The sequence below is a fragment of the Polypterus senegalus genome, unplaced genomic scaffold, assembly GCF_016835505.1.
Source record: "Polypterus senegalus isolate Bchr_013 unplaced genomic scaffold, ASM1683550v1 scaffold_5861, whole genome shotgun sequence".
Taxonomy (NCBI): Eukaryota; Metazoa; Chordata; class Cladistia; order Polypteriformes; family Polypteridae; genus Polypterus; species Polypterus senegalus.
The window spans coordinates 1-26,153 of record NW_024385595.1 but is presented as its reverse complement, the minus strand read 5'-3'; the positions used below and the strand labels follow the sequence as shown (position 1 = coordinate 26,153).

At 39.7% G+C, this 26,153-nt stretch overlaps 1 protein-coding gene across 1 annotated transcript; it reads right to left on the bottom strand.

Annotated features, from left to right (window-relative positions):
• Nucleotides 1–1,570: 1,570 nt before the first annotated feature.
• Nucleotides 1,571–12,229, bottom strand: LOC120522333. Its single transcript, XM_039743354.1, has 7 exons — nucleotides 12,172–12,229; nucleotides 10,093–10,325; nucleotides 9,825–9,984; nucleotides 7,704–7,853; nucleotides 3,938–4,057; nucleotides 2,537–2,740; nucleotides 1,571–1,900 (listed from the first exon to the last, which is right to left on the bottom strand). Exons 1-7 carry the CDS (start codon nucleotides 12,227–12,229, stop codon nucleotides 1,692–1,694), a joined length of 1,134 nt encoding a protein of 377 aa, XP_039599288.1. The 3' UTR covers nucleotides 1,571–1,691.
• Nucleotides 12,230–26,153: the final 13,924 nt, after the last annotated feature.

Here is a 26,153-nt window from a genome sequence, read left to right as displayed (position 1 = left end):
TATTCAGTGACCTGATAAGACGACTGGACTCCTTCAGTACTGTGTCTCTCCAGAAAATCCTTGGGTACTGCTGGTTGGACTTGTGTTGCTCACGGAGTCCTGAATGAGACACATTACCTGCATTGTAAGGGAGCGTCAGTTACGGCACTACGGCCATGTAGTGTGATTCTCCAAGGATAATCCAAATCACAGGAGAGGCTGGATCAGGCCAAGGGGAAGCCCACATAACACCTGGCTGCGGCAGGTAGATGGTCATTTCCAGAGGGTGGGACTGGAAGACGTGTCTGCCTTGAGGAGTTGCTAACTGGGATCCCTGGCTGTTTCCTCATGTATGGGAGTGGCAACCCAGCCTGACCTGACCTGATTATTCACAGCTTGAAATGATGATTATCCTGGCTGTTATGCATCACACGCTTAATCCTTGTTACCTTGTGACAGAGAACAGCCTCACTTTGTGTATTTTCCATAAGCTGTTTTGTAAAGAGTAGACCATGAAACAAATATTCAACAAGATTAGCAGCCGCAGATTTCAAACACAACCTGCTGAATCTTCTTCCCTTACCTTTTGGAAAACATTAGTTGAGATCAAATGTGACCATTTTACAACAGTGTATTTTGTTTTGATACTTTTCCATGAAGTCCATTTTTGTTAATCAGGGAATCTGCGAGTTCTAGAATGTCATCTATGGAAGCGTAGCTTTCCTATATTAGTGAAGAAGAGATCTCTCGATTAGCTTTGTTGCTAATATCTCTCTTGTTCTGGCAGACAGTTTTTCAATTGTCTCAATTCTTCACAGGTTCACAATCCTTCCAAATTGACTCTATTCTGTTACTGTATTATAAAGAGAATTTGAATAGCTCAGGAGATCTTTAATCCTCATCATCTCTTTAATAACCTCACCCATGATTTATCTGGACTGTTTCTTTGTGGTGATGGTGTAGGTTTTATTAAAATCAAAGGAAATTCCAGAAAAGGAGAACTCAGCCATTCATCGCTTATGGACAGATTTAGTCAAACAAAATATGTGATGACTGATGTTATTTGCATCCAAACTTGTTTAGGTGTGTCACAGTGAAGTGGATGGTTACTTATATAATCTACCACCCTTCATTTCTAATTATTTTAAAATAATCTGACACAATTTTTTATGTTTTGACATTAGTTTTATTTTTTGTTTAAGTCAAAACATAAAATTTTCATGTGAGTATACAACAACATATGGGAAGTATTTCATGATAACCTATCTATCTATCTATCTATCTATCTATCTCATCATAACCTATCTATCTATCTATCTATCTACAGGGTGGTCCGGATCTAATTATGCAGCTGTTCGACTGACAACCGTCTCCCCGCCATTTTGGAATGCAGGGCAGGTGCTGCTATCTATCTGCAACAAAAAGAATTTTAAGTGAAATCTCTATGTGCAGGGCAGGTGCTGTGAATTCTCTATGTAATAAACTTAATAAGTTATAGCGTAATGAAAATTGCATAATTAGATCTGGACCACCCTATATCTATCTATCTCACATGACTTTTTTTACATTCCACACAAGATGCCCCTCATTCAAGACCTGTGGAAGGAGGATTCCAGTCCAAACTCAATCACCCAGAGTCCATTGCATGCCCCATTTGTGATGTATGATCAATTTATTTCTAAAGAGCCACATTGATGACAATGCTTACAGAGTTATTTCATACAGTGATCCTTGCAAAAGAAGAAAACTTTTTCTAAGGATCGTTCATTGAGTTGGCATTCAAGTAGGCCGAGATTTTCGTGGAATAGGAGGTCAACTGTGGCCACCACATTTTTCTGTTCCACACATCTTGCACTTTCTGCTACGATATAACCGGGGTTAGGGGTGTGATGCATAACAACCAGAATGACCTTCTTATTATCTGCAAAAAAAACAAAAAAACATTAAATTAAATATTTAAAAAGAATATATTACATTTTAAGAATCAATGCTTTATCTATTTTTAAATACATTGAAGAGACTTGAAGAGAAACAATTTTTCAAATGTGTACCACAGAGAATGAGATTTTGATTAATTTTTTGTCAAAATGTTTAATATTTAAGCAAAATGTATTCTTCTGTGTTTTCAAATATCAATTGAATTTATTGTATACTTGTGGCTTATTACTGGAGAGAGGATTAGGAAGAAGTGCCTGGAGAGAATAAAAACCTTTTATTTGGTCTTAATAACGTGTGGTGCTTTACTGTAGCTGTGGTTTGGGGCTCTCTGGCACTCTCTTTTGGCCACAATGTACAGTAAGCTGTAAATATGGACTTCTCTATGGGATAGATAGGGAATGTTAAATAGTATATAAGAAGAAAAAAAAAACCTAGGGTGTGCATTAATATATTAAGATTTTAGTGTTTTACTGCAAAGCCATCCTACCTGAAAACCCAACAATCAGATTTGTGAACAAGACACTTTGTGAACAAGACACTTGTACCCCCATAACAAGCAGTCATGAAATGTTAGACCGTTCTCGCGCTTATTTCAATCCTATGATTTTACAACACTTACTTGGAATTTTCTTCAGTGCCACTTTAATATCTTTTCCAATTATCGAAATAACTGGACAAAAGAGAAGAGCCAGATTGCTGGACTGACTGTCAAACACTCCTTGATGAATATCAATTCTAGAATCATTCATTTTCTTGATGAGATCTTCAAAAAACTTCTTCCCCGAATGAAAGGTTTTTTCTAAACCTACAACTTCAATAGTAACTAGAAGGGTGACAAAAATCAAAATAGATATCATTAAAAATTTTAAAATCTGAGCACATTTCCTCTGCAATGTGCCAAATTAAGTCACGTTTTTGGACATGTCTCATGGACTCCAAACTTTGTTGTGTCGTCGCTCACTACACTCCTGATTATGAAAAATTCATCTCCTCAAGACTGCATCAGAAACCCCACTAATGTGAGAATCGATAAGCTGTTCGAGTAAATTGCAGAGGGCATTTTTAATTACAGATTTGGAGGATTTGGTGTTTCTCTTATTATTTATGGTGTGTTTGAGTTTCTCTTTGTTCATTGCTCTTTTTATATATATATACAACTTGACCAGTCATTGACCAGTTAAATGTCACCTTTGGTTTTATGTGTACACTTAACATTTTGGTTCTTTTTGAAGAAAACATGTTGACGTCTTATTGTAGGAGTAGAAAATGTCAGTCCTGGAAGGTGGCAGTGGCTGCAGGTTTTTATTCCAACCCAGTTTCTTAATGAGATGTCAATTACTGCTGATGAAGTCCTTGTTGCTGAAGTGACATTTTTCTGCTTCATTTTAGTGGTATCACTTTTTAATGTTCCCCACCCTTAATTGCTGATTTCAATCTTAAACAGCTGCATTCACTTTTTTAATGGCTGCTTATTAGCAGTAAGAAGCAAATGACAAAGGAGCCAGCAGCTCTCCATCTAACTTGTTTCTATTTACACCTCTGTGGATTTATCCTGCACTATTTGGTTTAGTAAAACACTTAATGTAAAAATGTGGCTGAAAATTATTTTAGGCTTCAAATCATTTGGATGATATCTTTGGAAAGGAAAAAAATCTATGATATAAGAACCTAACATTGCAGACTAACAGGGCCAAAATGAGGTCTGATGTTGGCAAGGACTGGTTTCTAATTAAGCAATTGGGTGTGGAATGAAAACCTATAGCCCCCTTAGCCTGTTGGCAACAAGGAGAGTGGCCTTCAGTAAAAAAGAAAAGTGGAGAAACATTAATATAGAGGATGTGCGTTTCAGGACTGCTCTTCTTAAATCACACAACCACTTGACTATCGCAGAGAGAACTCTTTGTATCCATGTAAGAAATGTGAATGCTGTCTTTTCCTCTACGTCATTTATATGTAACGCCTGTCGCAGACAGCTCTCTTCTTTACTACACTTCTTAGTAACAACGAGACCCAAACAGACCTTTATCTTTGCCCAGATCTGGAGAAGAATTTTTGGAAATCCAGTCCCTGCTGGGGATACCAGATGAATGTGCCTCTTCCTCCTCCTTCCTCATCTTCTTTACTTCAGGAGCAGAAGTCTCTAGATGGGTTGCAGAGGAGAAATGACAATCATTCAAGAACAAAGCAAGTATTCAAACTCAGTCTGTTCATATTAATTGTACACATTGACCGGGCACTAAAGGAAATTCATAATGTTTAGTTAATGGGATATTCATGTATTTTGTTACGGTCTGGGTCAGCTCCACTAATCCCTGGTTCCTTCCAGGAGAATATTAAACCCAGAATGGCTGATAACTTACTCGGGGATGAGTCAAACAAGCGAGGATGCACACTCAGCCATGGATTGTTGCAAAGTGCTGAAGTGCTTTTATCTAAAACTAAACGAAGTGTTCAAAATGCAGTGCTCCAATAGTTAGTCAAGAAATAACTAAATAAGTATGATCAACAGCCAATAGCACACGCACTTCAGATGAGGTTACCAACCTGCAGCTAAGCATGTTCGGACCTGGTTAGTACTTGGATGGAAGAAGTTGCTGCTGGAAGATGTGTGGGTGAGGTCAGCAGGGGGCACTTAAACTGTGGTCTGTGTGTGAATCCCAATGCCCTAGTGCAGTGACAGGGACACTATGCTGTACAAATGGCACCGTCCTTCAGATGAGACATAAAACTATGGTCTTAACTATGTAGTCATTAAAGAACCCTGGGCATACTGCGTAAAGAGCTGGGTGTATTCTGATGTCAAGGCTAAATTGGCCATCATGGCCTGGTTATTCTGGCCACCTAATCATTCCCTGTCTATAATTTGCTATCCATCTCTCACCTCTTTACCACCTATCAGCTAATGCGTGTTGTGCGTACTGGCACAAAATTACCATCCTCACAACATCCAGGTGAGTGCTACACATTAGTGGTGGTTGAAGTGGCTCCCCAATCATTAAAAAGCTTTGAGTATTACGAAAAGTGCTATATAAATGTAAGAAATTATTATGATTATTAAATCATCCATAAAATCCTGAGCTTGTGGAGGTTAAAATGTCCAATAAATAAATCCAATAAAAAAATGAAATTAAAATCCCAGGCAGAATCTGTCCGTTAAAAACCAAGCCACAATGCCTCCTTTCGAAAAACTGGTGACTTCTCCGCTTACCCCAGAGGGATCTCTGCAGCCAGAGGAGACATCCACCAACAGTCAACTAAAACACAGTTTGGAACCCCATTGCCAGTCTCTTGCAAATCACTGCGGTGCCATGCCAAGCTTTGATCCTCTGACTCCCGCTGCCACTCCTTGGCCTTACACGGTAGCCCGGCTGGAGGGTTCGGTCACTCCTGCTCCTCAAATTGCTCAGCAACTATATAATTTCAATTACATAATTACACCCGAGGCTAGAATACTACAAAAATCCATATCCTTAACTCTTTGTCAGTGCAATGGCAGCTGACCTGTAAGAGAGAAACTAAGCAGTTCCAAAATATTTAATAAGATGATGGCTTTTCAAAGGACTCCTAAACACAAGTAAATCAGGGGTTGTAGGTGTAGATAAAGGGAGATTAGTCCAGAGCTTTGGGACAAGAATAGAGAAGCATTGGTCAGTCTTGAGACGTGTCGTAAGAGGTCAGCAAACAGGCAGAGGCAGATCAAAGACTTCTAAAGGGGACATAAGAGGAGACCAAGGACTCCTCTTAAAATGGTTCCTTGCAGCAACAGGAAGCCAATGAAGAAAACAAATTAAACAAAGAATGTATTACACTGAACTCATTTTTGTTTGTTTCTTTTCCTAGTGACTAAGGTAGAAGTGATTTAAATGAAAGAGCAAAATTGTAGTTATGGGCAGTAAAGTTTGTATCAAATAATTGTCACACATGCTTGCCAGAGGGTCACCTTCCAGGTTCACTTGAAGTGTAGTGGGGCTACATAGTAATAGTATATTCGATGTGGGTTCTGCGTGTGTGTTGTTTCCATCGTCCCGTTTACTGTCCGTTGTATGTACGTCAGTGAATGTTGTCCCCGTAAGTGCAGAGGGGACGGATGAGGGAGAGAGACCACAGCCCCAGGATGGAAATCACCTGTTCACATTCCAGTTACATCCGGCTTGTCACTATTTAAACGATCAGAAGGGAAAGAGGAAAAAAGGAGGAAGGAGGAAGATGGAGATTTAACTATCGACCACAGATCATCATTTCCTGCTATTTTTCACATCACGCCTTGTACCCCAGTTTGTGTCTCATTCCGTCGGATTCACGACAGCTCAATAATCGCCAGAAACCCCAGGGTTGGACATTATCATCCACCATACACCAAGGAAACATGGTGAGATTGTTCCAGTTTTATTCGGGAGATACAAACACGTCCATTTTTTTCTTGATCAGTCATCCGTATTCAGGACAGTAATTTACCCGGATTCAAGTTCAAATTCATTGACATTTCAGTATTAATCCGTTGTTGTTATTTGTGTTTGTTATACGTTGCAGTAGCAAGGGAGGTTTTGTTATTGTATATATGATGTTTTCACGTTGCTGCTTTGGTGGAGGCATATACATATATAGATATATTCTACGCTGGGGATTTGCATTATTGTTTTTGTAATTGTGTTTCATTTAATATATTTATACACTTATTTTACATATCTGCTTTTGTTTGCTTGTGTTTAATCATCGATTGAGGGGAAAATATTATTTGTTAGAGGTACGGCTTGTTATAAGTAGGTTCAGTATCAGTAATTTATCCAGACTACAGGTCTTGGTAGTGTGGCTGCCGGTTGGGTAACAAAAGTAAGTAGTACAAGCGCAGGATGAGTGGGGGCGCTGTCGCTGACAGTATTGTATCCGATTTTCCCTCACAGCCTTGAGGAACCGCCCCTTGAGGGCACCAAAGTCAAGGAAGCCCCTCCCCTTCTGATCTGCACAATATAAAAGGAGAACAAACCTGGAGGACGGTGTCTGATTTACATGTTGACTGTGCTGATTCATGCCAGAAACAATCTGGTGAAGTCCCAGAGAGAAGATTGCCTTATTGATAAGAATTGCATTGAACTGCATATTTTTCATTTATTTTCTGTTTCAGTTCAAATTAAATAGGCTTTTTTTTTTGCCTGGCACCCTAAGCAACCAACTTTGTCCTGTACCCTCATTTCATCCCGTTACACAATTAAGCTGGTGACTTGAAATCAAGGACGAAGCAAGATACAACAGGAAGGGATCAGGAATAGGAACAGGAAACCAGTCTGTTCCTTCCATACTCCATCAAGGTAGTAAGTAATTTCAGGCATTGATGTCTGTGCATCTGCACCCAGCAATAATTTCTCCTTGCCTGACAACCGTGGGACAACTACATGTCTGACATCAAGTGAATGAAAACCAAATTAGGGGGAAAAAATTTTGAAATAATCATATAAATGAACCATGGGGAAAATCAAGAGTACCATAAGAATGACATATAAATATAGTCTTTAACATATCTGAGATGATGAATTTCTGGGAAATGCTCTACTGTAATGTGGGACAATACCAAATTTTTCAATTGAGCAAAGGGTTGATTATTTTAGCTTTTATGTCCTTATTCTAACCTTCAGTAACTGAGAAAAAAGACATAAAAAACAACAACAAGCCATCTTATTTTATCCTGGCCAAACTCTAATTTGTAATGTATAGAAACTCTTTCCCCTGGAATCTACAGATATTGGCTCCTACTCATTTAATAGTTCATAACAAACATCTTGGAGACAAACCTGTTCTGTCAATGGCATGCTTCCCCAAGTTTTCGGTGTCCGTTTTACCATAAGGCACCACGTTAGCTTGCTGTGGCCCTGCCTCAGAACTTTCAGAAGCTTTGAGATCTTTGTTCTCTTGGTTTGTTTGCACTGAAACATGGCATGTTTCTGAAACAATTAAGAAAGAAGAAAAAAAAATCACTTAAAAACATGTTAGGAGAAGCACACAACCATCACAGTCTGACTAAAGTTGTGCTAAGTAAGGATTTGAGGCCCCTTACATTCATAGCATTTTAACCCCGCAATCTTTATCAAGATGTCTGGTGAATCCTTGTCAATTGCTCTATCATAATGTATGTATTTTGAGCAAATGAATTTTATTTTCCTTATCATAAGCATACCACAACTTCAAAGCACACCAATAATGTTAGTCGGTCATTTTCCAACCCACTTTGTTCTGAGCATTGTTGCGGGGGGATGCTGAAACCTATCTCAGCTATCACAGGGCAGGAACAAACTCAGGACAGGGTGCCAATCCATCACAGGGCAAACACACACACACACACACACACTTCCCAAACAGAAACTAGCACCAATTTACTATTGCCAATCCACATAACCTTAATGTCTTTGGATTCCGGGAAGAAACTCACACAGACACAGTGAGAACATGCAAACTCTATGCGGGGAGGACCCGTGACGCAAACCCTCATGACCTTACTATAAGGCAGCGGTGCTACCACTGCACCACCCTGCCACCCCCCAATGACAGACGTGCCCATTCATTATTTCCATCATGATATTCTCCACTAAAGAAAGCATATAAAATACTTTCAAAATAAACATGTGCTCTTATTGTTAGATCTACAATATATCAACATTTCTCTGCCACCACATTTTCCAGCAGTTTTGTTTTTCTCAAAACCTTTTGCATTTTCAAAAATGATAGTTTTTATGTTTTAGAAATAGTGATATTCGAAAAAATTGGTTCAGAAACACTAAAGAGCAACATGAGTAGTGATGAGCAAAACAGCAGAGTTTTACAGAATTACCCCAAAAATTAGTTTTGTAATAATGAAATTCACAACTCACTAAAGTAATGTTTTGGGTGGGTTTGAAGTATCTTATGGTGAAAAGCAAAAAAATATTTCTAACAAAATATTTTACCTCTTTGGCTTGCCTTCACACAACCCTGATTTTTCACTGTGCCTTCCTTGGACTCTCATCTGCCTCATACACAGCCTGCACATGCACATTGCCAGTTTCACCTCAAACCATTCATTTGGGGGCATCTCTGCTCTCTTTCCTTTACTCCACAGCCTATCCAAACTAGATTATATTCCAGAGGCACACCATCAGTCACATACCCAGGAATATACATTTTAGCAGTGCAGATTGGCCCCTGAAGGTAAGTTTTCAGTAGCAGGACCCTCCTTTCTATGTTCCGCACCTGAACAAATTTTGCCATTGTTTTAAATCTAGAGTAAATATTTGTAGATAAAATGAAAAAAATATGTGTTAATAGAATGGATTTCACTTGTGGTGAAACACGATTTGTTTCAGCAATTTTTTGTGAAGCAAAATATTATATTTTGTTGTTGTCACTCATGCACGTGAGAGGGTCACCATGTGGGTTCCTCCCTAGTATGTAATATACCAGCATGGGTGTTCTGACTATAACTGTGACATCTTACTTTACCTATAAAGTGCCAAGAAACTGCACAGTGAAGGCAACTGACTCCGCCCCTTCTGGTTCCAGGACTATAAAATTCTAGGCAGCTTTGAAGAAGGTGTCATTCCGTTGACTTGACAGCAGAAGAGACAGAGTTCCTTCCAGCCCAGAACACAGCTAATACAGAAGCCTTAGTAAGCAGTCACTAGTTTGTTAGAACGCCAGAGGATGGTATTGCACCATTGATGGATAAACGGGGAAAGCTGGTTTGGCACCTCAACATTTATCATGGTTTTTGACCCGTCATTACCTTTGATGACCACACTCTGAATTCAGTTCTACTCATATTGTTTAGCTGAGAACTAAATGTGAGGATAATGGGAGCATTCCGTTCCTCTTTAGACCTCGGTGTTTAATGACACTGCTCTTTTTCAGAATTTGAATATAAATGAATAGAATTTGCTCACCCTTCTTTTTGGTTATTACAATATCCCAGCTGTTAATCTTCTGAATATGCTTTTTCAGCAAAATCAACTCTTTTTCTTTATTCTGTGAAAATAAGCCCCCATTGTCATTTATGTCAGGTGTATCTCCAACCACAGTAGGAATATGGAAAGATGTGAATTTCTACAAAAGCAAAGCAGAAGTTAAGAAATTTCAGAGAAACTCAAATGGGAAAAATGAAGAATGGACATCTTTTTGATCTTTGGATTTTATCAGAAGTTGTAAAGTTACCTTGAGGAAGTGAACGTGGTCTTCGGTTTTTGAAAGCTCGACCAGCTCATTTTTTCTCTGCCTTAGATCTTTGATCTCCTGCTCTACTTGCTTTATGTACTCTTCAGCTTTTTTCACTTCCTTATCCTCATAACTTCTAAACTCCTCCGACACTTGGTGTTTTAGCCTCTCAATGCATTGAAGTAGAGATGATAAGGTATTTTGATAGTCCTCCAGTTCTTTTTTAAAGAGGTCTGATTAGAAGAGCAAAGACATTTTATTATATCATGAAGCAGCACACAAAGCATCACAGACTACTAAGAAACGTGGAAATAATGTTAGGAAAAAATTGTATTTTTATACATCAGTATATGACTTCCACCTGTCACAGCAGTCTGTACTTTCACTGAAGGATTTATATATTGTGATAGAAAATTGGACCCAAGTAAGACACCAGCTCAAATAATGACCGCAGGTGAACAACATCAAAACAGTTGATACTATATATGGATGATATGATGGACGCAGATGGATTGGCACTCTGGCCGGGATGGAACATGTGTTGGTTTACCCAGTCAGGATACTACAATTATGGTTAGGCATCTGGGATGGATCAGCATCCCAACCAGGATGGGTGTTTCTGCCCTTCCTCAATTGGGATGCAGGAATTACAGATGGACATGGGGGGCTGCCTCTTGATAGTGATTGGTCCCCAAGTAAGCTAGGTGGCAGTGCTCCTCTGGTTTGACTGTGATTTGCACAAGACTACATGGGAACTGAAATTCAGGAGGGCAGCCGCATTATGTTCCTTGGGGGAGTTCCTGAAGGTACTACCAGCAAAGGACTTCTTTGTTTTATCATTGTTCCTCCTGGTCCAGAAGTGCATCTTGGGTGCAATGTTCTGGCATGATAAGTATTCCCAAGTCCAGCATAAAAATGGCTGCTCCACCTTACTCAGGAAGTTTGAGTCAAGTGGACATGGACAGAGCTTGCCTGGAGCAAGGAACAACGGAAAGATTTGTGCTTATTTTGGAAGAGAACCTGTAAAGATCTGTTGAATAAAAGGTCATCTGAAACCAAAACTGGTGCCTGTGAAGGTGTTCCTGAGGTTTGGGGCTCTGAGACGCCCTCTGCAGGCCATAATGAGAGCAGACCAGTAGTAAGTGGCTCTCAAATAAAACTACACAGTCAGTCATTCATTCATTGTCTAACCCGCTATATCCTAACACAGGGTCACGGGGGTCTGCTGGAGCCAATCTCAGCCAACACAGGGCACAAGGCAGGAACAAATCCCAGGCAGGGCACCAACACAGTAGGAACAATTTAGGATCGCCAATGTACCTAACCTGCATGTCTTTGGATGGTAGGAGGAAACCAGAGTACCCGGAGGAAACCCTGCGAACTTGCAAACTCCATGCAGGGAGGACCCGGGAAGCGAACCCAGGTCTCCTTACTGCGAGGCAGCAGCACTACCACAGTACCACCGAGCCACCCCAACTACACAAAGTCTAACAAAAACAACTGAATAACAGGCTAACATGGTCAGAAACAAAGAGAACAGTAAAAACAAAACAAAAAATTTATGAACATGAGAACCTTTAAGACTAACCAGTCGTAAACTCAAAGATTTGGAAGTCAAAATTGTTTCATTTAACAAATATTTGCAGGCATGTTGGTACAAAAAGACCCCTTTACTATAAAATAAACAAGCCATTGCTAAAGTAAAGTCATACCTTGAGTCCTACCTCTTGGGCAGATCCTACCATGTGTCCTGGCATGGAGAGACGTCAAGGGTGAACTAGGCAAGCATAGGGTTGCCCCAATAAATCCTCCTCTCTTTATTCACCTCGTTGCTAAGCCCTACCATCCTCTTCAATGTTTTTTCTGTCAATACTATACTGATAATATGCAACTGTACCTGTCATTCCCTCCAGAGGACCACATGGTATTAAATTCAATCTCTGCATATATCACTAATGGATGAAAGAAAACCATCTTCAGCTCAGCCTGGCAAAGGCGTACCTTCTTCTTATCCCAGCTTATACACCTATTCAGCACCCTTATCTTTGTTCACCCCAGCTCGTTACTTCTAACACCTACCAAGTCGATACATGACCTTAGGATGGTCATCGATGACCAGCTGTCCTTCAGGGACCATGATTCTATGGTTTCTCGACCTTACAGATTCTCTCCGTACAATATCCACAAGATCAGACAGAATATAAAACACAACTCCTGGCTCAGACTTTGGACTTAACTACTGCAGCTCTCTTCTGGAATGACTACTGGCATGTGCTACCAAGCCGCTGTAGATAATTCAAAAAGCAGCAGAATGTCTGGTGTTAAACCAGCCAAGGCAGGCACACCACACTGTCTTCGTTTAGCAGCACAAATTAAGGTCAAATCTTTGGTGCTTGCCTACAGAGACATCAATGGGTTAGCACCCATGTATATGAGGAAACTTTTGAGGTCCTGTGTTATTTCTCACCCACACTGATCTGCTATTGAATAGTTTCTGATGATGCAACCTCTGCGTGGTATCAAATCTCAGTCCAGACTCTCTTTATAGTTAGCCTGGCTGGTGGAATGAGCTGCCCACCTTCATTGGAAATTGAAACTTTTTTTTCTGAGCTTTTGGCTGATATTAGCTGTTAGGTTTTGTAACCAACTTGTATTTTCTTCAGAGTGCTTCATTTTTGAGGATTAGTTTTGTGACCTTGTCCTGTAACTCTTGTTCCCAAACAGACACCAGAGATATGTTTATTTGAGTATATGGACATCTTTTGTAAGTCACTTTGAGTAGAAACATCTGCTAAATAAATACATGCGAATGTAGAGTGAAAAAGAGTGTGGTTTGTTTATATTTTTATTTTATAGACAGCTTAGTATGGCACTTGTCACCTTAAGTTCTCCCATTAAACTTTAAGCCTTGCCGAGTGGAAGCTCACGTGGCAAGAAGTACTAGAGTGTGACCTCTCAAAGGAAAAACAGCATCACACAGGTGGTGAAGATGGTGTGATGCTTAGTGTGCTTCCTTTGAAAGGAGAAAAGTGGGCTGGAGTGAGTGCCAGCTCATATGTAAGACCAGGGGACAGTTTTAATGTGAAGAACTCCGCTACCTCCAAGAATCGATCATAGTGAGTAGGCTTCTAGAACTTTCATGTGTGCCTTTTCTATCTCTGTATCTGTATTCAATATGTTTTATGCTCTTTCCCTCTACTGTTGTTTCGGATGGCACATAAAAGCGAAGTTCTGACTCTCTGTGGTCATAGAAGATTCCTGGTCATCTTTCGTAAAGAGTAGGGTGTATCTAAATTTGCTAATCACAGCCCAGTCATTCTGCCCTCTAATCATCCCCCATCTGTAATTGTCTAACTGTCTCACTGACCCCTTCACCACCTACTGTAATAACTAATGTGTGGTGACCACAGTGACACAAAATGGCTGCCGCCGCATCATCCAGGTGGACGCTGAATGTTGGTGGTGGTTGAAGTGGCTCCCCACTCCCTATGTAAAATTGTGTTGAGTGTCTTGAAAAGCGCTACATAAATACAATGTCATCATCTTCTTCTTTATATTACTTCTGAATGTAACAGCTATTTTGATGATTCATTTTTATTCTTACCAGATTAGAATGTAAGAAGAATGAGTTCATCTGCTCTTACTTTGTGTCTCTTAGGGAAAAAGAAAACTTACTTTCTTATCTGTTATGTTTTTCTTCATCTTAGCCACTCTCTCCTCTTTCTCCTGCACCATTTGTTCAATTTTCTGGAATTTGTCTTTCACCAGGGACTGTGTGGGTAAACAGATAATGTGTTAAACAGGCAAACATGAACATCCATGTACACAGGAAACAAACTTGTAAATTTCAAATACATGGCTACAGAAAGTTTAAAATACCTTCTTAGGATATGTTAATTGCAAATTAGAAAAACAAAATGTGTGGGGAGCTTTAAAAAGTCTAAAGTGCTCTTCAGTACCACAATGGTGCAGAGGTTAGCATTTCTGTCTAATAGCTCGAGGAACACTGGCTTGATTGTTTTCCCCACAATTTCAGTAGGATGAGTTTGCACATTCTCCTGGCGTTCACCTGAACTATCTTTAGGGCTTTGGCTAATTTTAATTTAAATGGTTTCCTGTCTGTAATAGTATTTTTTATCTAAAATTTTAAAGTATATTATGCAGACTCTTATTATGTACCATAATATAATAATCTACTATGTGCTAAAACATTAGTGGGAGGAAACCAGAGCAACCGGAGGAAATCCATGCAGACACTGGGAGAACATGCAAACCCAGGACATGAACCCTCCTTACTGCAAGGCAACAGCACTATCACTGTGCCCACCCTTGTTACATTCTGCAATTTGTATTTATTTTTTATTACTATGTGCATGTTACAATTTGTAGCGCTGCTCTGCCTCACAGTTAGGAGATCCAGGTTTGCTTCCCGTGTCCTCCCTGCGTGGAGTTTGCATTTTCTCCCCGTATCTGTGTGGGTTTCCTCCGGGTGCTCTGGTTTCCTCCCACAGTCCATAGACATGCAGGTTAGGTGCATTGATGATCCTAAATTGTTCTTAGTGTGTGCTTGCTGTGTGTTTGTGTGTGCACGTCCTGCCCGGGGTTTGTTTCCTGCCTTGCGCCCTGTGTTGGCTGGGATTGGCTCCAGCAGACCCCTGTGACCCTGTAGTTGGGATATAACGGGTTGGATAATGGATGGATGGATGTTACAATTTTTTTTCATTTTATTTACATTTTTTCGTTTATTTAGATTTTTAAAACATACTTTATTCTATTATTGTTTATCTATTTCTGTACAATTGGCATATTTATTTGCCAAATTTTAATTAATCTGTTTTTAACAAAGTTAAAATGAAGAATTTGTGTTTATTAAGTCTTCCCTGTTGATTTGTGTCCCGTGTCCTCCCTGTGTGGAGTTTTCATGTTCTCCCCGTGTCTTAGTGGGTTTCCTCAGGGTGCACTGATTTCCTCCCACAAGCCACCAACATGCAAGTTAAGTGGAATGGTATGTGTGTATGTTTGCCCTGCGATGGACTGGCACCTGGTGCAGAGTTGTGCCTTATGCTGGAGCTCCAGCACCCCTCACCACCCTGTTTGGGACTAAGCGGGTTAGAAAATGACTGACTGGAATGACAACACGTTGCAGAAAAATAATCCATTTTACTTTGTTGAGACTCAGGGGGGAAAGGTCAGTTGGATTGCCCAATAGAGTTTTGTGCCTGGGGTCCCCAAAGTCCGCTCGAATTGCCTCTGATCTTTGGGTATCTAAAGAAAAACCAATCCAGACATGCAAAGAACGTGCAGACTTTACACTGACAGCAACTGGGTACAGAATTGATTAGAGGATGACTGCACCACCTTCTTGAATAAGAAAAAAATATACTTTTAAGTGGTTACTCTTTCTAGTTTACATGTTCTTCTTTGGCAGCACATAACAAATATGCCACATTCACCTTTTTGACTTTCTCACATTATAAGTAATAATTAACAAGTGTTTATTAGTACCTTCTACTGCTTCTTGGCAGAGTGTGTTTCTAAATCTACATCCATTAATTCTGCAAATCTACCTAATCCAGTTAGGGGTTGATGGAGTTTGAGTCCATCCCAGTAACACTTTTATAACTCCCAAGTAAGACATTCTGTAATTCTTAAAAATACTTGCTGTGAATCCCCCCTTCACAAGCCCAGTATGCTTCACAGACCCCTCACTTTCTTACCTGCTGTTCATCTATTGCTCTATCCACTGTCACCTTATCATGTCTCTTGTGTTCATTCTTTGTACACTCAAAGCAGATGCACATCTGATCAGTTCTGCAGAAAAATTCCAAAGGCCCCTGGTGCTTAGTACACAAGTGGTGATGAAGATCTTGGGTGGATTTCTCCTGTTTGTCTTTCTTGTAATCAGCGTCAGCGACGGCCTGTGCAGCTGTCTGCTTCCTCTCATGCTGACCTGACTGGAGTTCCCTTTCCTGGAATCCTTTTAATAGGTTGGTAAGTAAAGCATTCTCGCTAAGAGAAGGCCTTGTGCCAAACTCCTCCTTGCAGGCATAGCAGTGGTACTTTTTGCTCTTCTTCCAGTGGTCTTCAATGCAGCTCTTGCAGAAGTTGTGCCCACAGTGGAGTGAGACAGGCGATGACAGGATCTTCGAACAAATGAAGCAGTCCAGGCGAGGCATAGATGAGGGCTTTTTAGTTTCCTCCAAGGAAAGGAACTGAAGTGACACAGAGACAGACATTAGCTTCACAAAAGCGAAAGTGAAACTGTTTCTCTCTCAGCTCTCTTTCACTCTCCGCCTCCCTAACTTGTTCGACTTCCTGAAACCTGTGGCTCTGCTGACACGTCAGCAACAACAAGAAGGACGCTGTTTAATTCTTTCAAGTTAGAGACATTTCTATGATTTTAAAGGCATTAGTTCTGGAAAAAAAAAAAACCAGAAAGAGAAACACAAGTAGCTTGGAGTGAAATATGAGAATAGAAATGCAAAAGAAAAACATGTTACTACAATAATGATTACCTGATTATTGATGTTGGGAAATAAAACTCCATAAAAAGCTTTGAAAAAAAGTATACAACTAATTGTGAAAAACCTTAATGGGAAAAAAAAATCTAGAAGTATATGTGTATGAGTAGAGGAGAAGTGAATGAGAAAAACTGTAATCCGTTAGGGAATCTATCCATCCATCCATCATATCCAACCCTCTAAATCCTACAGGGTCACAGGGGTCTGCTGGAGCCAATCCCAGCTAACACAGGGCACAAGGCAGGAAACAAACTCCAGGCAGGGAGCCAGCCCACCACAGTAGAGAATCCATTATCCAATATATGTGGGGTGAGACTTGCCTACTCTCCATCACTCTCTGCAAAACTAACAAAGCATAATGCAGAACACAACTCTCGACAACAAAGCAGTAACAGCACGTCTTCTGTATTAAACTTTCTGTTGCATTGTCTGAAAGACCTTTTCAGGTAGACAAGCCTTAAAGAAAACCGTGTGATGGAATTAAAAGGAATTCCACAACAAAAAAGAGTTGGGGACCATACCCATATAATGTCCAATGGACAAAGAAACGCAAAAAGGCAAAATAGGGTGATCAAAAATACATGATACACAGGTACTGTGGTGGGTTGTTGCCCTTCCCGGGGTTTGTTTCCTGCCTTGTGCCCTGTGTTGGCTGGGATTGGCTCCAGCAGACCCCCATGACCCTGTGTTAGGATATAGCAGGTTTGATAATAGATGGATGGATGGATACGCAGGTACACAAAAATGGTTGGTGGAAGTGATGTGGTAGAAGATGACGTCGAAACGGTAGATGGAAGTGACGTCATCTGGGGAAGCCGGAAGTGACATCGTCAGAAGGAGCCAGATGCGGAAGTGATGATCGCTGGCCATTTTGGGAACCCGGAAATATTATGGTTATTTTTCTTCTTTCTGTCTGATGAAGGAGAGAGAGAGGCATTACTACCATAAATCATCCCCCTGTCTCGCGATATTTAACTCACCTTAGTGTTTGTTGACTGCCTCCTAATCAGACATATGTGGCAACCATTACTCTTTTGGCCTTACCTGTTGTCAAGCATTTGTAAAAGTTTTCTCTGAACCCTGGTCAAATGTGCACCCAGCATGCACTGAGTCTCATGTCCTTCTGAGCTTATGCTTAAAGGCTGAAGCTATTATTTTGTTTATTATGATAAATGGATTTTCAGTTATTTCTTATATAAAGCTTAAAAGGAAAATGTTTTATTTTAAGATATAAGCATTGTTCTGTTGTTATGTGCTAAAAGTTTCCTGTTATATGCTTCAGAACATAAAGTGAGCGTGTTTCCCTTTAAACGAACTGTACTTTTTTCTTGGTATGTCGCACACTCCCAAATCATCCTCCTGGACGGGGGAAATTGTGGTTTTCTACGGTATCAACGTTTGTCATGTCCCATGAGCAACTGGGTGTAACCAATCATCTTAACAGTTTTCTGATTATGTAATGAATTCATTTTTTGAGTAGTGTCCTAAACAATGAATTGCATAAATAGAGTGCAGTGGACACTTTTTTCTTTGCAACACTTGCTAATAAGACATGCTGTTGCCTCTTGCAAGATTTAGAGAAAGAATAATGATTGATTCTTTCTCCTGCCTGTGTTTTATTGCTTAAATTGGGGAATTTGTAAAAACAGATGTTTTGAAGCAGACTAGCTGATTGTGAGTAAAAAGAATGGCAGATGAGGACATCATTTATCTGCAATCACAATGCGCGGAGGCTAATCCTTTATTTGAAATTATTGCTTTATTTTTAAATTATCCTGGCCAAGTGTATATTAGTTATGTCTATGTGTTTGAATTGAACAGAATGAATTTATGTTGCAGACAAAACACACTGACCACTCTGGGTTTTTAATTGTTGAAAAGGGGAGGAGGAATGATCAGAAAACGTTGCAACGTCCATTAAAAATGCAGACAGTTTTTTCACCCTCATCCACGTTCTGTTATTCAGACATCATAACTCAACAGGAGATTAGCTCCACTAATCATTATGACCATCCATCCATTCATTATCCAAACCACTATATCCTAACTACAGGGTCAGGGGGGTCTGCTGGACCCAATCCCAGCCAACATAGGCCATAAGGCAGGAACAAATCTCTGGGCAGGGCACACACACTCACATACCCGGGGCAATTTAGGATCGCCAATGCACCTAACCTGCATGTCTTTGGACTGTGGGAGGAAACCGGAAAACTTGGAGGAAACTCACGCAGACACGAGTAGAACATGCAAACTCCACGCAGGGACATTATGATCATTCTATTCTATTATTTTAGGTGCCTTACCTGAAACTGAATAAAATGCTACAGCAATTCTATATAAAAGCGGTCGGGATTGTCCTCCCATCCCGTGAGTGCTACGCAGGCGCAGAGTTTCACACACACCCCGTCCATTTTGCAATGCACGATGGGATTTGTAGTTTCGTTTTTCCAGGTAAAGATGATTTTCTACTCCAGACTGTGCGATATCTTCTTCTTCTTTCTTACTATATAAAAGTGGTCGGGATTGTCCTTCCGTCCCGTGAGTGGAAAGCGTAGCGGTATTCCACTTATCACAGACTTACTACTTGCAGCTTGCGGTACGAAGCGACATGATGTGAGCAGAGTTCTGGTGCTCCCATCGTTCATTTGCTTTTGTGTGCGATGCGCTGGAAAAATAGACAAAATTATGTCTCTTGAAATAATTAATGTTGATGGAGTACAAATGCCTCACCGCGTAGTAAATATGAGGGGGGTTCAAAAGGGCGACCTCAATATAGAATAAAAGTTTAAATTTCATCACAAAAATAAAAGAAACTACGAGTATTAAAGTAATACCGCTCAAATGCAATATAACCGAATTAATGAGTTTGTATAAAATATCAAATTGATCTACATATTGAATTGCCTTAAGAAGTGGTCAACTTAAAAGTCAGTCGCCTTAAAAGGCGGGTCAGCCTAGTGTCTATACTAATTCTTAAGACAACTGGACAAAAGACCTGGGGCCTCATGTATAACGCCGTGCGTAGAACTCGCACTATAACATGGCGTAAGCACAAAAGCCGAAATGTGCTTACGCACAGAAAAATCCAGATGCAGGAATCTGTGCGCACTCCAACTTCCACGTTCTTCCGCTACATAAATCCCGATCAGCGTGAAAAGTAACGCTCGTGCACGCGCTTTATGTAACGTCCCAACTCCTCCCAGAATTACGCCTCTTTGAATATGCAAAATAATATAAATCGCCCTTAAGCGCAGCCTTCTGTGAAAAGACAATGGGAAAAGCACGGGGGAAATATAAGAATTTCAGCGAATACCAAGTGGAAGCAAAGGAAAAACATACTATTTGTTCAAATAAACCGTGGTATAATCAACAAAATGAAGTTGATCGAGTGACATAGCGTGTTGGAGAAACTTGAAAGCTCACGTTCACAAAATCGCACAGTGCGGAAATAAAAAGAAGTCACATATCAAAGTCGCCGTGAAAAGAAGAGTTGTAGCCCACTGTCTGAGTGTCATATGAAAGCTTATTAGGGTACAGAGAAAAAAAGGCACACAGTGGGGAAAAAGCACGAAATGTCAACTTCAATCTCAACATTTCCACTTTAATCACGTAGTTTATTTTGTCATTAAAGTAGAACATCATAAACTTCATCTTAAAATCATTTAATTAACCAGTTTCTCAAATCACATCGTAATTAAAGTAGCACGTTAAATACTTTGTTTTGTATTTGATCTTCTACTCGTATGTGCTCTATGTGTGTGAATCACTACTTGCTTCTTAATTTCCTCCAACTGGACACAGAGTCCATTACATTTGTGATATTACAGCTCTCTGAATAACTAAAATACTGAGATGTATACGTGATGTCATTTTCATGATGATAGGAGTTAAAGCACGTTATTAAACATGGGTTTCACTTCGATGAAATAATTTATTGCAGCAGTACTCAGGGGCGGCTCTAGGCTTGTGGTGGCACTGGGCAGAGGAAGAATTGGTGGCTCCTTCGCCCGCCAATGTCATGCACGGTGGATGGCCACATCCGTTGCAGACACTGCATAGCTGCCTTGTGCTCATGACACAAGCATTTAACTTTTGCCGAAATTTGTCGCTGCGTTTTTAGCTGTGTTGTTATTTTCTCTTTCTGTTTTATATTCAATATATATTGGCGTGAACGCCCCAAGAGTCCTTGCTTTTCTTTCCCCAAGTAACCGATCGCCATACAATCATCTCTGTAATAGACGTTAAGCCATCTGTAAGCTTAGCGCCGATTCTTCAAAACGTTTAAAGAACATTGAAATATCTTCGTAGTACATGTTTAATTATTCTATCCTTAAAGACACTCCCAGTGAAGAATATAGATTATTTAAATGAAGTTAAAGTTTTATGTGTATAATTTAACAAAAATATTTTGCTGCATTTCATCTTAAAAATGATATCGTCATCATATGTAAATACGCGCTTTATAAAGTGGCTCAGGTTGTGCGATATTATAACTGTAGTGCACGTTTACAGTGGGGTGATTGTACTTATAAGTCCAGACAGTTCTACAAGGAGCACTTGATTGACTGCATTTAAAGTTCTTGGGATTAAACTGTTTGTGAACCGCGAGGTCTGTACAGGAAAGGCTTTAAAACGTTTTGCAGTGGCTGAGACAGCGTGTCCTTGAAGCTGTATACCGATAATTCTCTTTCCGATCAGCTGCTGCTGTGATTCACACTCAGATACAGTGATATAAATACTCCGAGTCGTGCAGTGAGAGTAATATGGAAAAAGATGATCCGCTGTGGCAACTCCTAACGGGAGGAGCTGAAAGAAGAAGAAGAAAAATAAGAAGAAGAGGAAGGTGCAGTGAGAGTAACAACGCTAAAGCAGTTATGGTATTTGGAATACTATGGCTGTTCCCTGGACCATTATATTGTTACGAGTTAATTACAATCAGATGCATTACACTAATAAACAATATGCGGTTAGTTTCAGTGTATTTATAAAGCCGCGTCATGAAAATAATGAGTAATCACACAGGAACAGTACCATTGCTTTGACGCTGGGTGCCGCCAGTCTGCAAAACCGAGCGGAGAACTTGCGTACGACAAGACATGAGGTACCGTGGAAAAGTGCGTGGCTTTATGCCAAGTGTACTGTGGAAAAGTTCTTACGCAACATTTCTGTGCGTACGCACCGTTTATACATGAGTTCCCCAGAACAAGATTGCTGGACTCATTCTTAATTTGACTTTGATGAATTTTGAATTTATTTTTCTTCATTTTCCTGCAAATATCCATCAAGAACATCTGCCCTGCACTGACAGTTCTTTCTATACCAGTAATTTCAAGAGCAACTGAAAGTGTAAGAAAAATCAAAAAAGGAAATTGCAAAACAAAAAACAAACAAAGAAACATGAAACAACAGATCTTGAATGTACAGTTTTAGTTTGATACAGTCAAACAATCAAAGGTAAAGATTGCTTACATGTTAAAGAAAATGTATGGATAAACACAAAATTTATTGAAATTTTTGGAACTGAAGACTATTTAGTTAATTATTTCAATTTTTTCCTCCTGTTTAGACTGACTGACAGTGGCTTAAGTTGGAACACAAAGGTCAGGGTGCCTAAGACTCTCTAAAATTCAATTAATTTATTAATCAAAATAAACATTTATTCAAGTACAAGGGGGTCAGATGTTTCACTTCCATTTTGTATGGCATACAGACAAGAATTAGTAGGGCAGAAGGAGCTCTTTGTGTCCAAGTCAGCTCTACAAATGCTGTCATTTTCTTCTGATTACTTTATAGGCTATTTCTTAAAGAGAATGAAATCCAGACAGACCTTTTCTGAAGCCCTGGGTTGAAAACCAGAAGCAGATCCTAGAAACTGCACTCCTAATTGATCCAGCCAATGAAGTCTTCACCTCCTGTGTTTCTGTTCCTTAAGCTTTATTTAGCTTTCGCATAGCTTTTTTTTCATAGCGACATTTTAGTTGTATTCCTAATATATTGTATGGATATAGAATTATCATATACTTCAGGGATCTGCAGTCTGTGCTAATCCCCACTATTTTCTGCTGTCTTTTCCGGTTCTTCTGTGGTGGTAATTTGCACCACCACCACCTGATCAAGTCACCGTTCAGCCCCCTGAAATTAAGTATTGAAGGAGGGTGTCTCAGCTGACCATGACACCAATGTCATCAAATCCTATCACATGAAACCTGAAAACTCAGAGGTTTGATTTAGGCACATTTAATTTAGGTCGAATGCCCAGTAGGGGTTGGGACATTTGACATTGGAACCCCTGCAGATTTTATTTTTTTTCTCCGGCCTAACTGTAGTTTCTTTTACTATTTCTGTTCTCCCAACCATCTGACCTTATCTTTTTTCTTTTGTTCCTTATTATATAATAATGTTGCCTAATTTCAATTTTTTTTCATGTAACTTTCACTTTAACGTCTTGTAAAGCACTTTGAGTTCCATTGTTTTTATGAATATGTGCTATATAAGTAAATGAATGTTCTTGTTGTCAACTCTGCATTTCATTTATAAATGTGAATGAAAGAAAATGCTCACAGACTGAAATAACATAAAAAGAAAATATACAAAATATCCTTAGGATTACAACAAAAGACAGAAAGCATGCTCCTAGTGCCAGTGACAGCATTTCACAACACTGCACCATGTCCATGGCGTTCATTTACTGGTTATCATAATGCATCTGAGCTCAAACATGTAAATGAGGCTGATTGCAGCCTGCTTTTAATATAGTACCTGCAGTCTCAAATGGATGATTGTTCACTCAATGATACTGTATCTCCAATATCTGCATACAAACTAGAGGACAAAAAAAAAAAAATGGTGAAATCTGTTGTTTCGTGTAGAGACTCCCATATTTTCAACATTAGGATGATTTAAAAAATATCTCCTAGTTTAAGTCAGCCAAAAAGCTGATCAAGATCTTTCCCAAAATTACTTCAAGTTAGAGATGCCAGAAGTGGTTCAACTAAATGTAGATTAAAAGGGCTGAATACATAAAATGCAAACATTTCACTTTTATCATTTTTACAAGCTGTGCTACCTGTCTAAGACAGGTTGGCATCCAAGTAATCAATGTAACCCTCAGCATATTCAGTGTTAATGTGTGTAGTGCACCACCTGTTGGAATGTATTCTGCAAAGCATGTAGTAATGAAATGCATTGCATTCTTCATTCCAGCAGATGGTTCATCACAAACATTAGCACTGCTTTTATAAATCCAATACCAAAAAACAAATAACAGAGACAAAGCAAACACACAGATACATAGACACACACAGACACTTGTCCTATTATTAAGATTGTTTGTTTACTGATTTTTTAATTTTATTTCCTGTAAGGAGTCTATAAAGCATGATGTTTGTTTCACAAATAGTTTAATGGCTTGTTCAAAATTAATCCAAATTGTTGAATCTAATTTTGCTCCTCATGTGCATGTGAGTGTTCCCTCTATTGGAGGTACACCCAACCAGAGTTAATTCCTTTCTTGTTCCCTCCCAGTACTGCTACGATAGGTTCTGACCCCAAGGAATCTGAACTGAGCTCTGCTGGTTCAATAATGGACAGATGGATGTTGCTATTATTTGTAATTTCATTATATATATATATATATATATATATATATATATATATATATATTATTTATTTTTTTAATTTAACCATGTGTGTACTCTCTAATGATTTTTTTTACCAGACAAAAAATAAACATAGTTTGAGTTATATTTCATTTTTCCCTCTGACACTGAATTAGAAGGGTAAAAAACTGAACATATTATGTTACCATGTTGTTTATGTATGAAGTATTGAATTATTATGAATGATATAAAGATATTATTGCACTAAAATACAGGACAAGTCCCTCTGAGGAGCTCATTCTGTAATTTGTAGCGAGGTTGAATCAGACAGCCGATGTCTGCAGTAAAGTTTTGTGTGATCAATAATTATTTTATTTCACAAGTTTGCTTTTGATGCAAGTGCTCTTTAGTGCTTTCTTTCTCTCTCATCTGAATCATAATTAGAATATCTTTATTGTCATTGTAACCATCCATCCATTATCCAAACCGCTATGTCTCAACTACAGGGTCACGGGGGTCTGCTGGAGCCAATCTCATCCAACACAGGGCGCAAGGCAGAAAACAAACTCTGGGCAGGGCGCCAGCCCACCACAGGGCACACGCACACACTCCAGGGACAATTTAGGACTGCCAATGCACCTAACCTGCATGTCTTTGGACTGTGGGAGGAAACCCATGCAGACACGGGGAGAACATGCAAACTCCACGCCAAGAGGACCCAGGAAGCAAACCCAGGTCTCCTATCTGCAAGGCAGCAATGCTACCACTGCTCCACCGTGCTGCCCAAATACAACGAAATTAGGTGCAGTCCCTGCGGTGTCAAAATATAAATCAATATAATTACGAAAAGATAAGAAGAAATAAGGTAGAACATAAACATTCAACATAAGACCTTAATTGCACATGAAACAATATTGCTCAAGATGTCTGCATTAGAGGTGATTAGGTGGCATTCAATGCCCTAATAGCAACAGGGTATTTTTCTTAGTTTGATACTCCTATATCTTTTGCCCTGATGGCAACAGTTGGAACATGTCATGAGTGGGGTGTGAGGAGTCGTTTAGGATGTTTTCCACTTTTCTGAGGCAGCGAGAGGCTGTGCAGTTCATCCACAGAGGGTAAAGAACAGCCGATGATCTGTTGGACTCCATAATGTTTCTTCACTTTCATGCTGTTTATTTACAGGCATCATTAGGTTAAGGGCTTTTTATTAAAGTAAGGCCTTTAGGAATTATAAAATGTTCCCCTCAAACAAAGGAGTTGTCATTTGTCAATTGCTTTTCCCTTGGGCCTTGTGGATTGGGGCCTATGAATCAAAAGGTCAACAATCCTCAGGAAATGGAACAAAAAAGACAGAGGGAGCAAGTGAGTGAGAGAGAGAGGGAGAGGGAGAGGGAGAAAGAGCGAGAACGTTACAAAGACAACAGAGAAAGAGGAAGTGTATCTAATTACATTTTCTCTTTTGGTGAAGCTCAACATTTCTCTGTCAGTTTAACTCACTTTCTGGCGATGGACGAAATTACAATCCCCTTGTCTAAGTTTCAGCTGACCTGCTCCTTATGTTCCGAGATCTTTTTAGCACCTGTCTCACTTCACTGTGGACACAACTTCTGCTTTACCTGCATTGAAAACCACTGGCATTGTACTGGAGAGTACTGCTGCTATGAATGCAAGAAGGACTTTGGAACAAGGCCTTCTCTTAGCCCAAACGGTCTGCTTACTGACATTGTGGAGAAATTCCAGAAAAGGGCATTTGGCTCAGTGCGACCTGAGAGACGAGCTGAACGCAATGATTTGTCCTGTGACTTACGGATTGAGAGAAATCAGAAAGCAGCAGCGGCTTTAAACACCTCTGATCTGAAGAGTCGGATTCAACAGATAAAGGAAGACAGACAGGAGAAATCCACAGGAGATCGTTGTCACCATGTATTTTCTAAGTTAC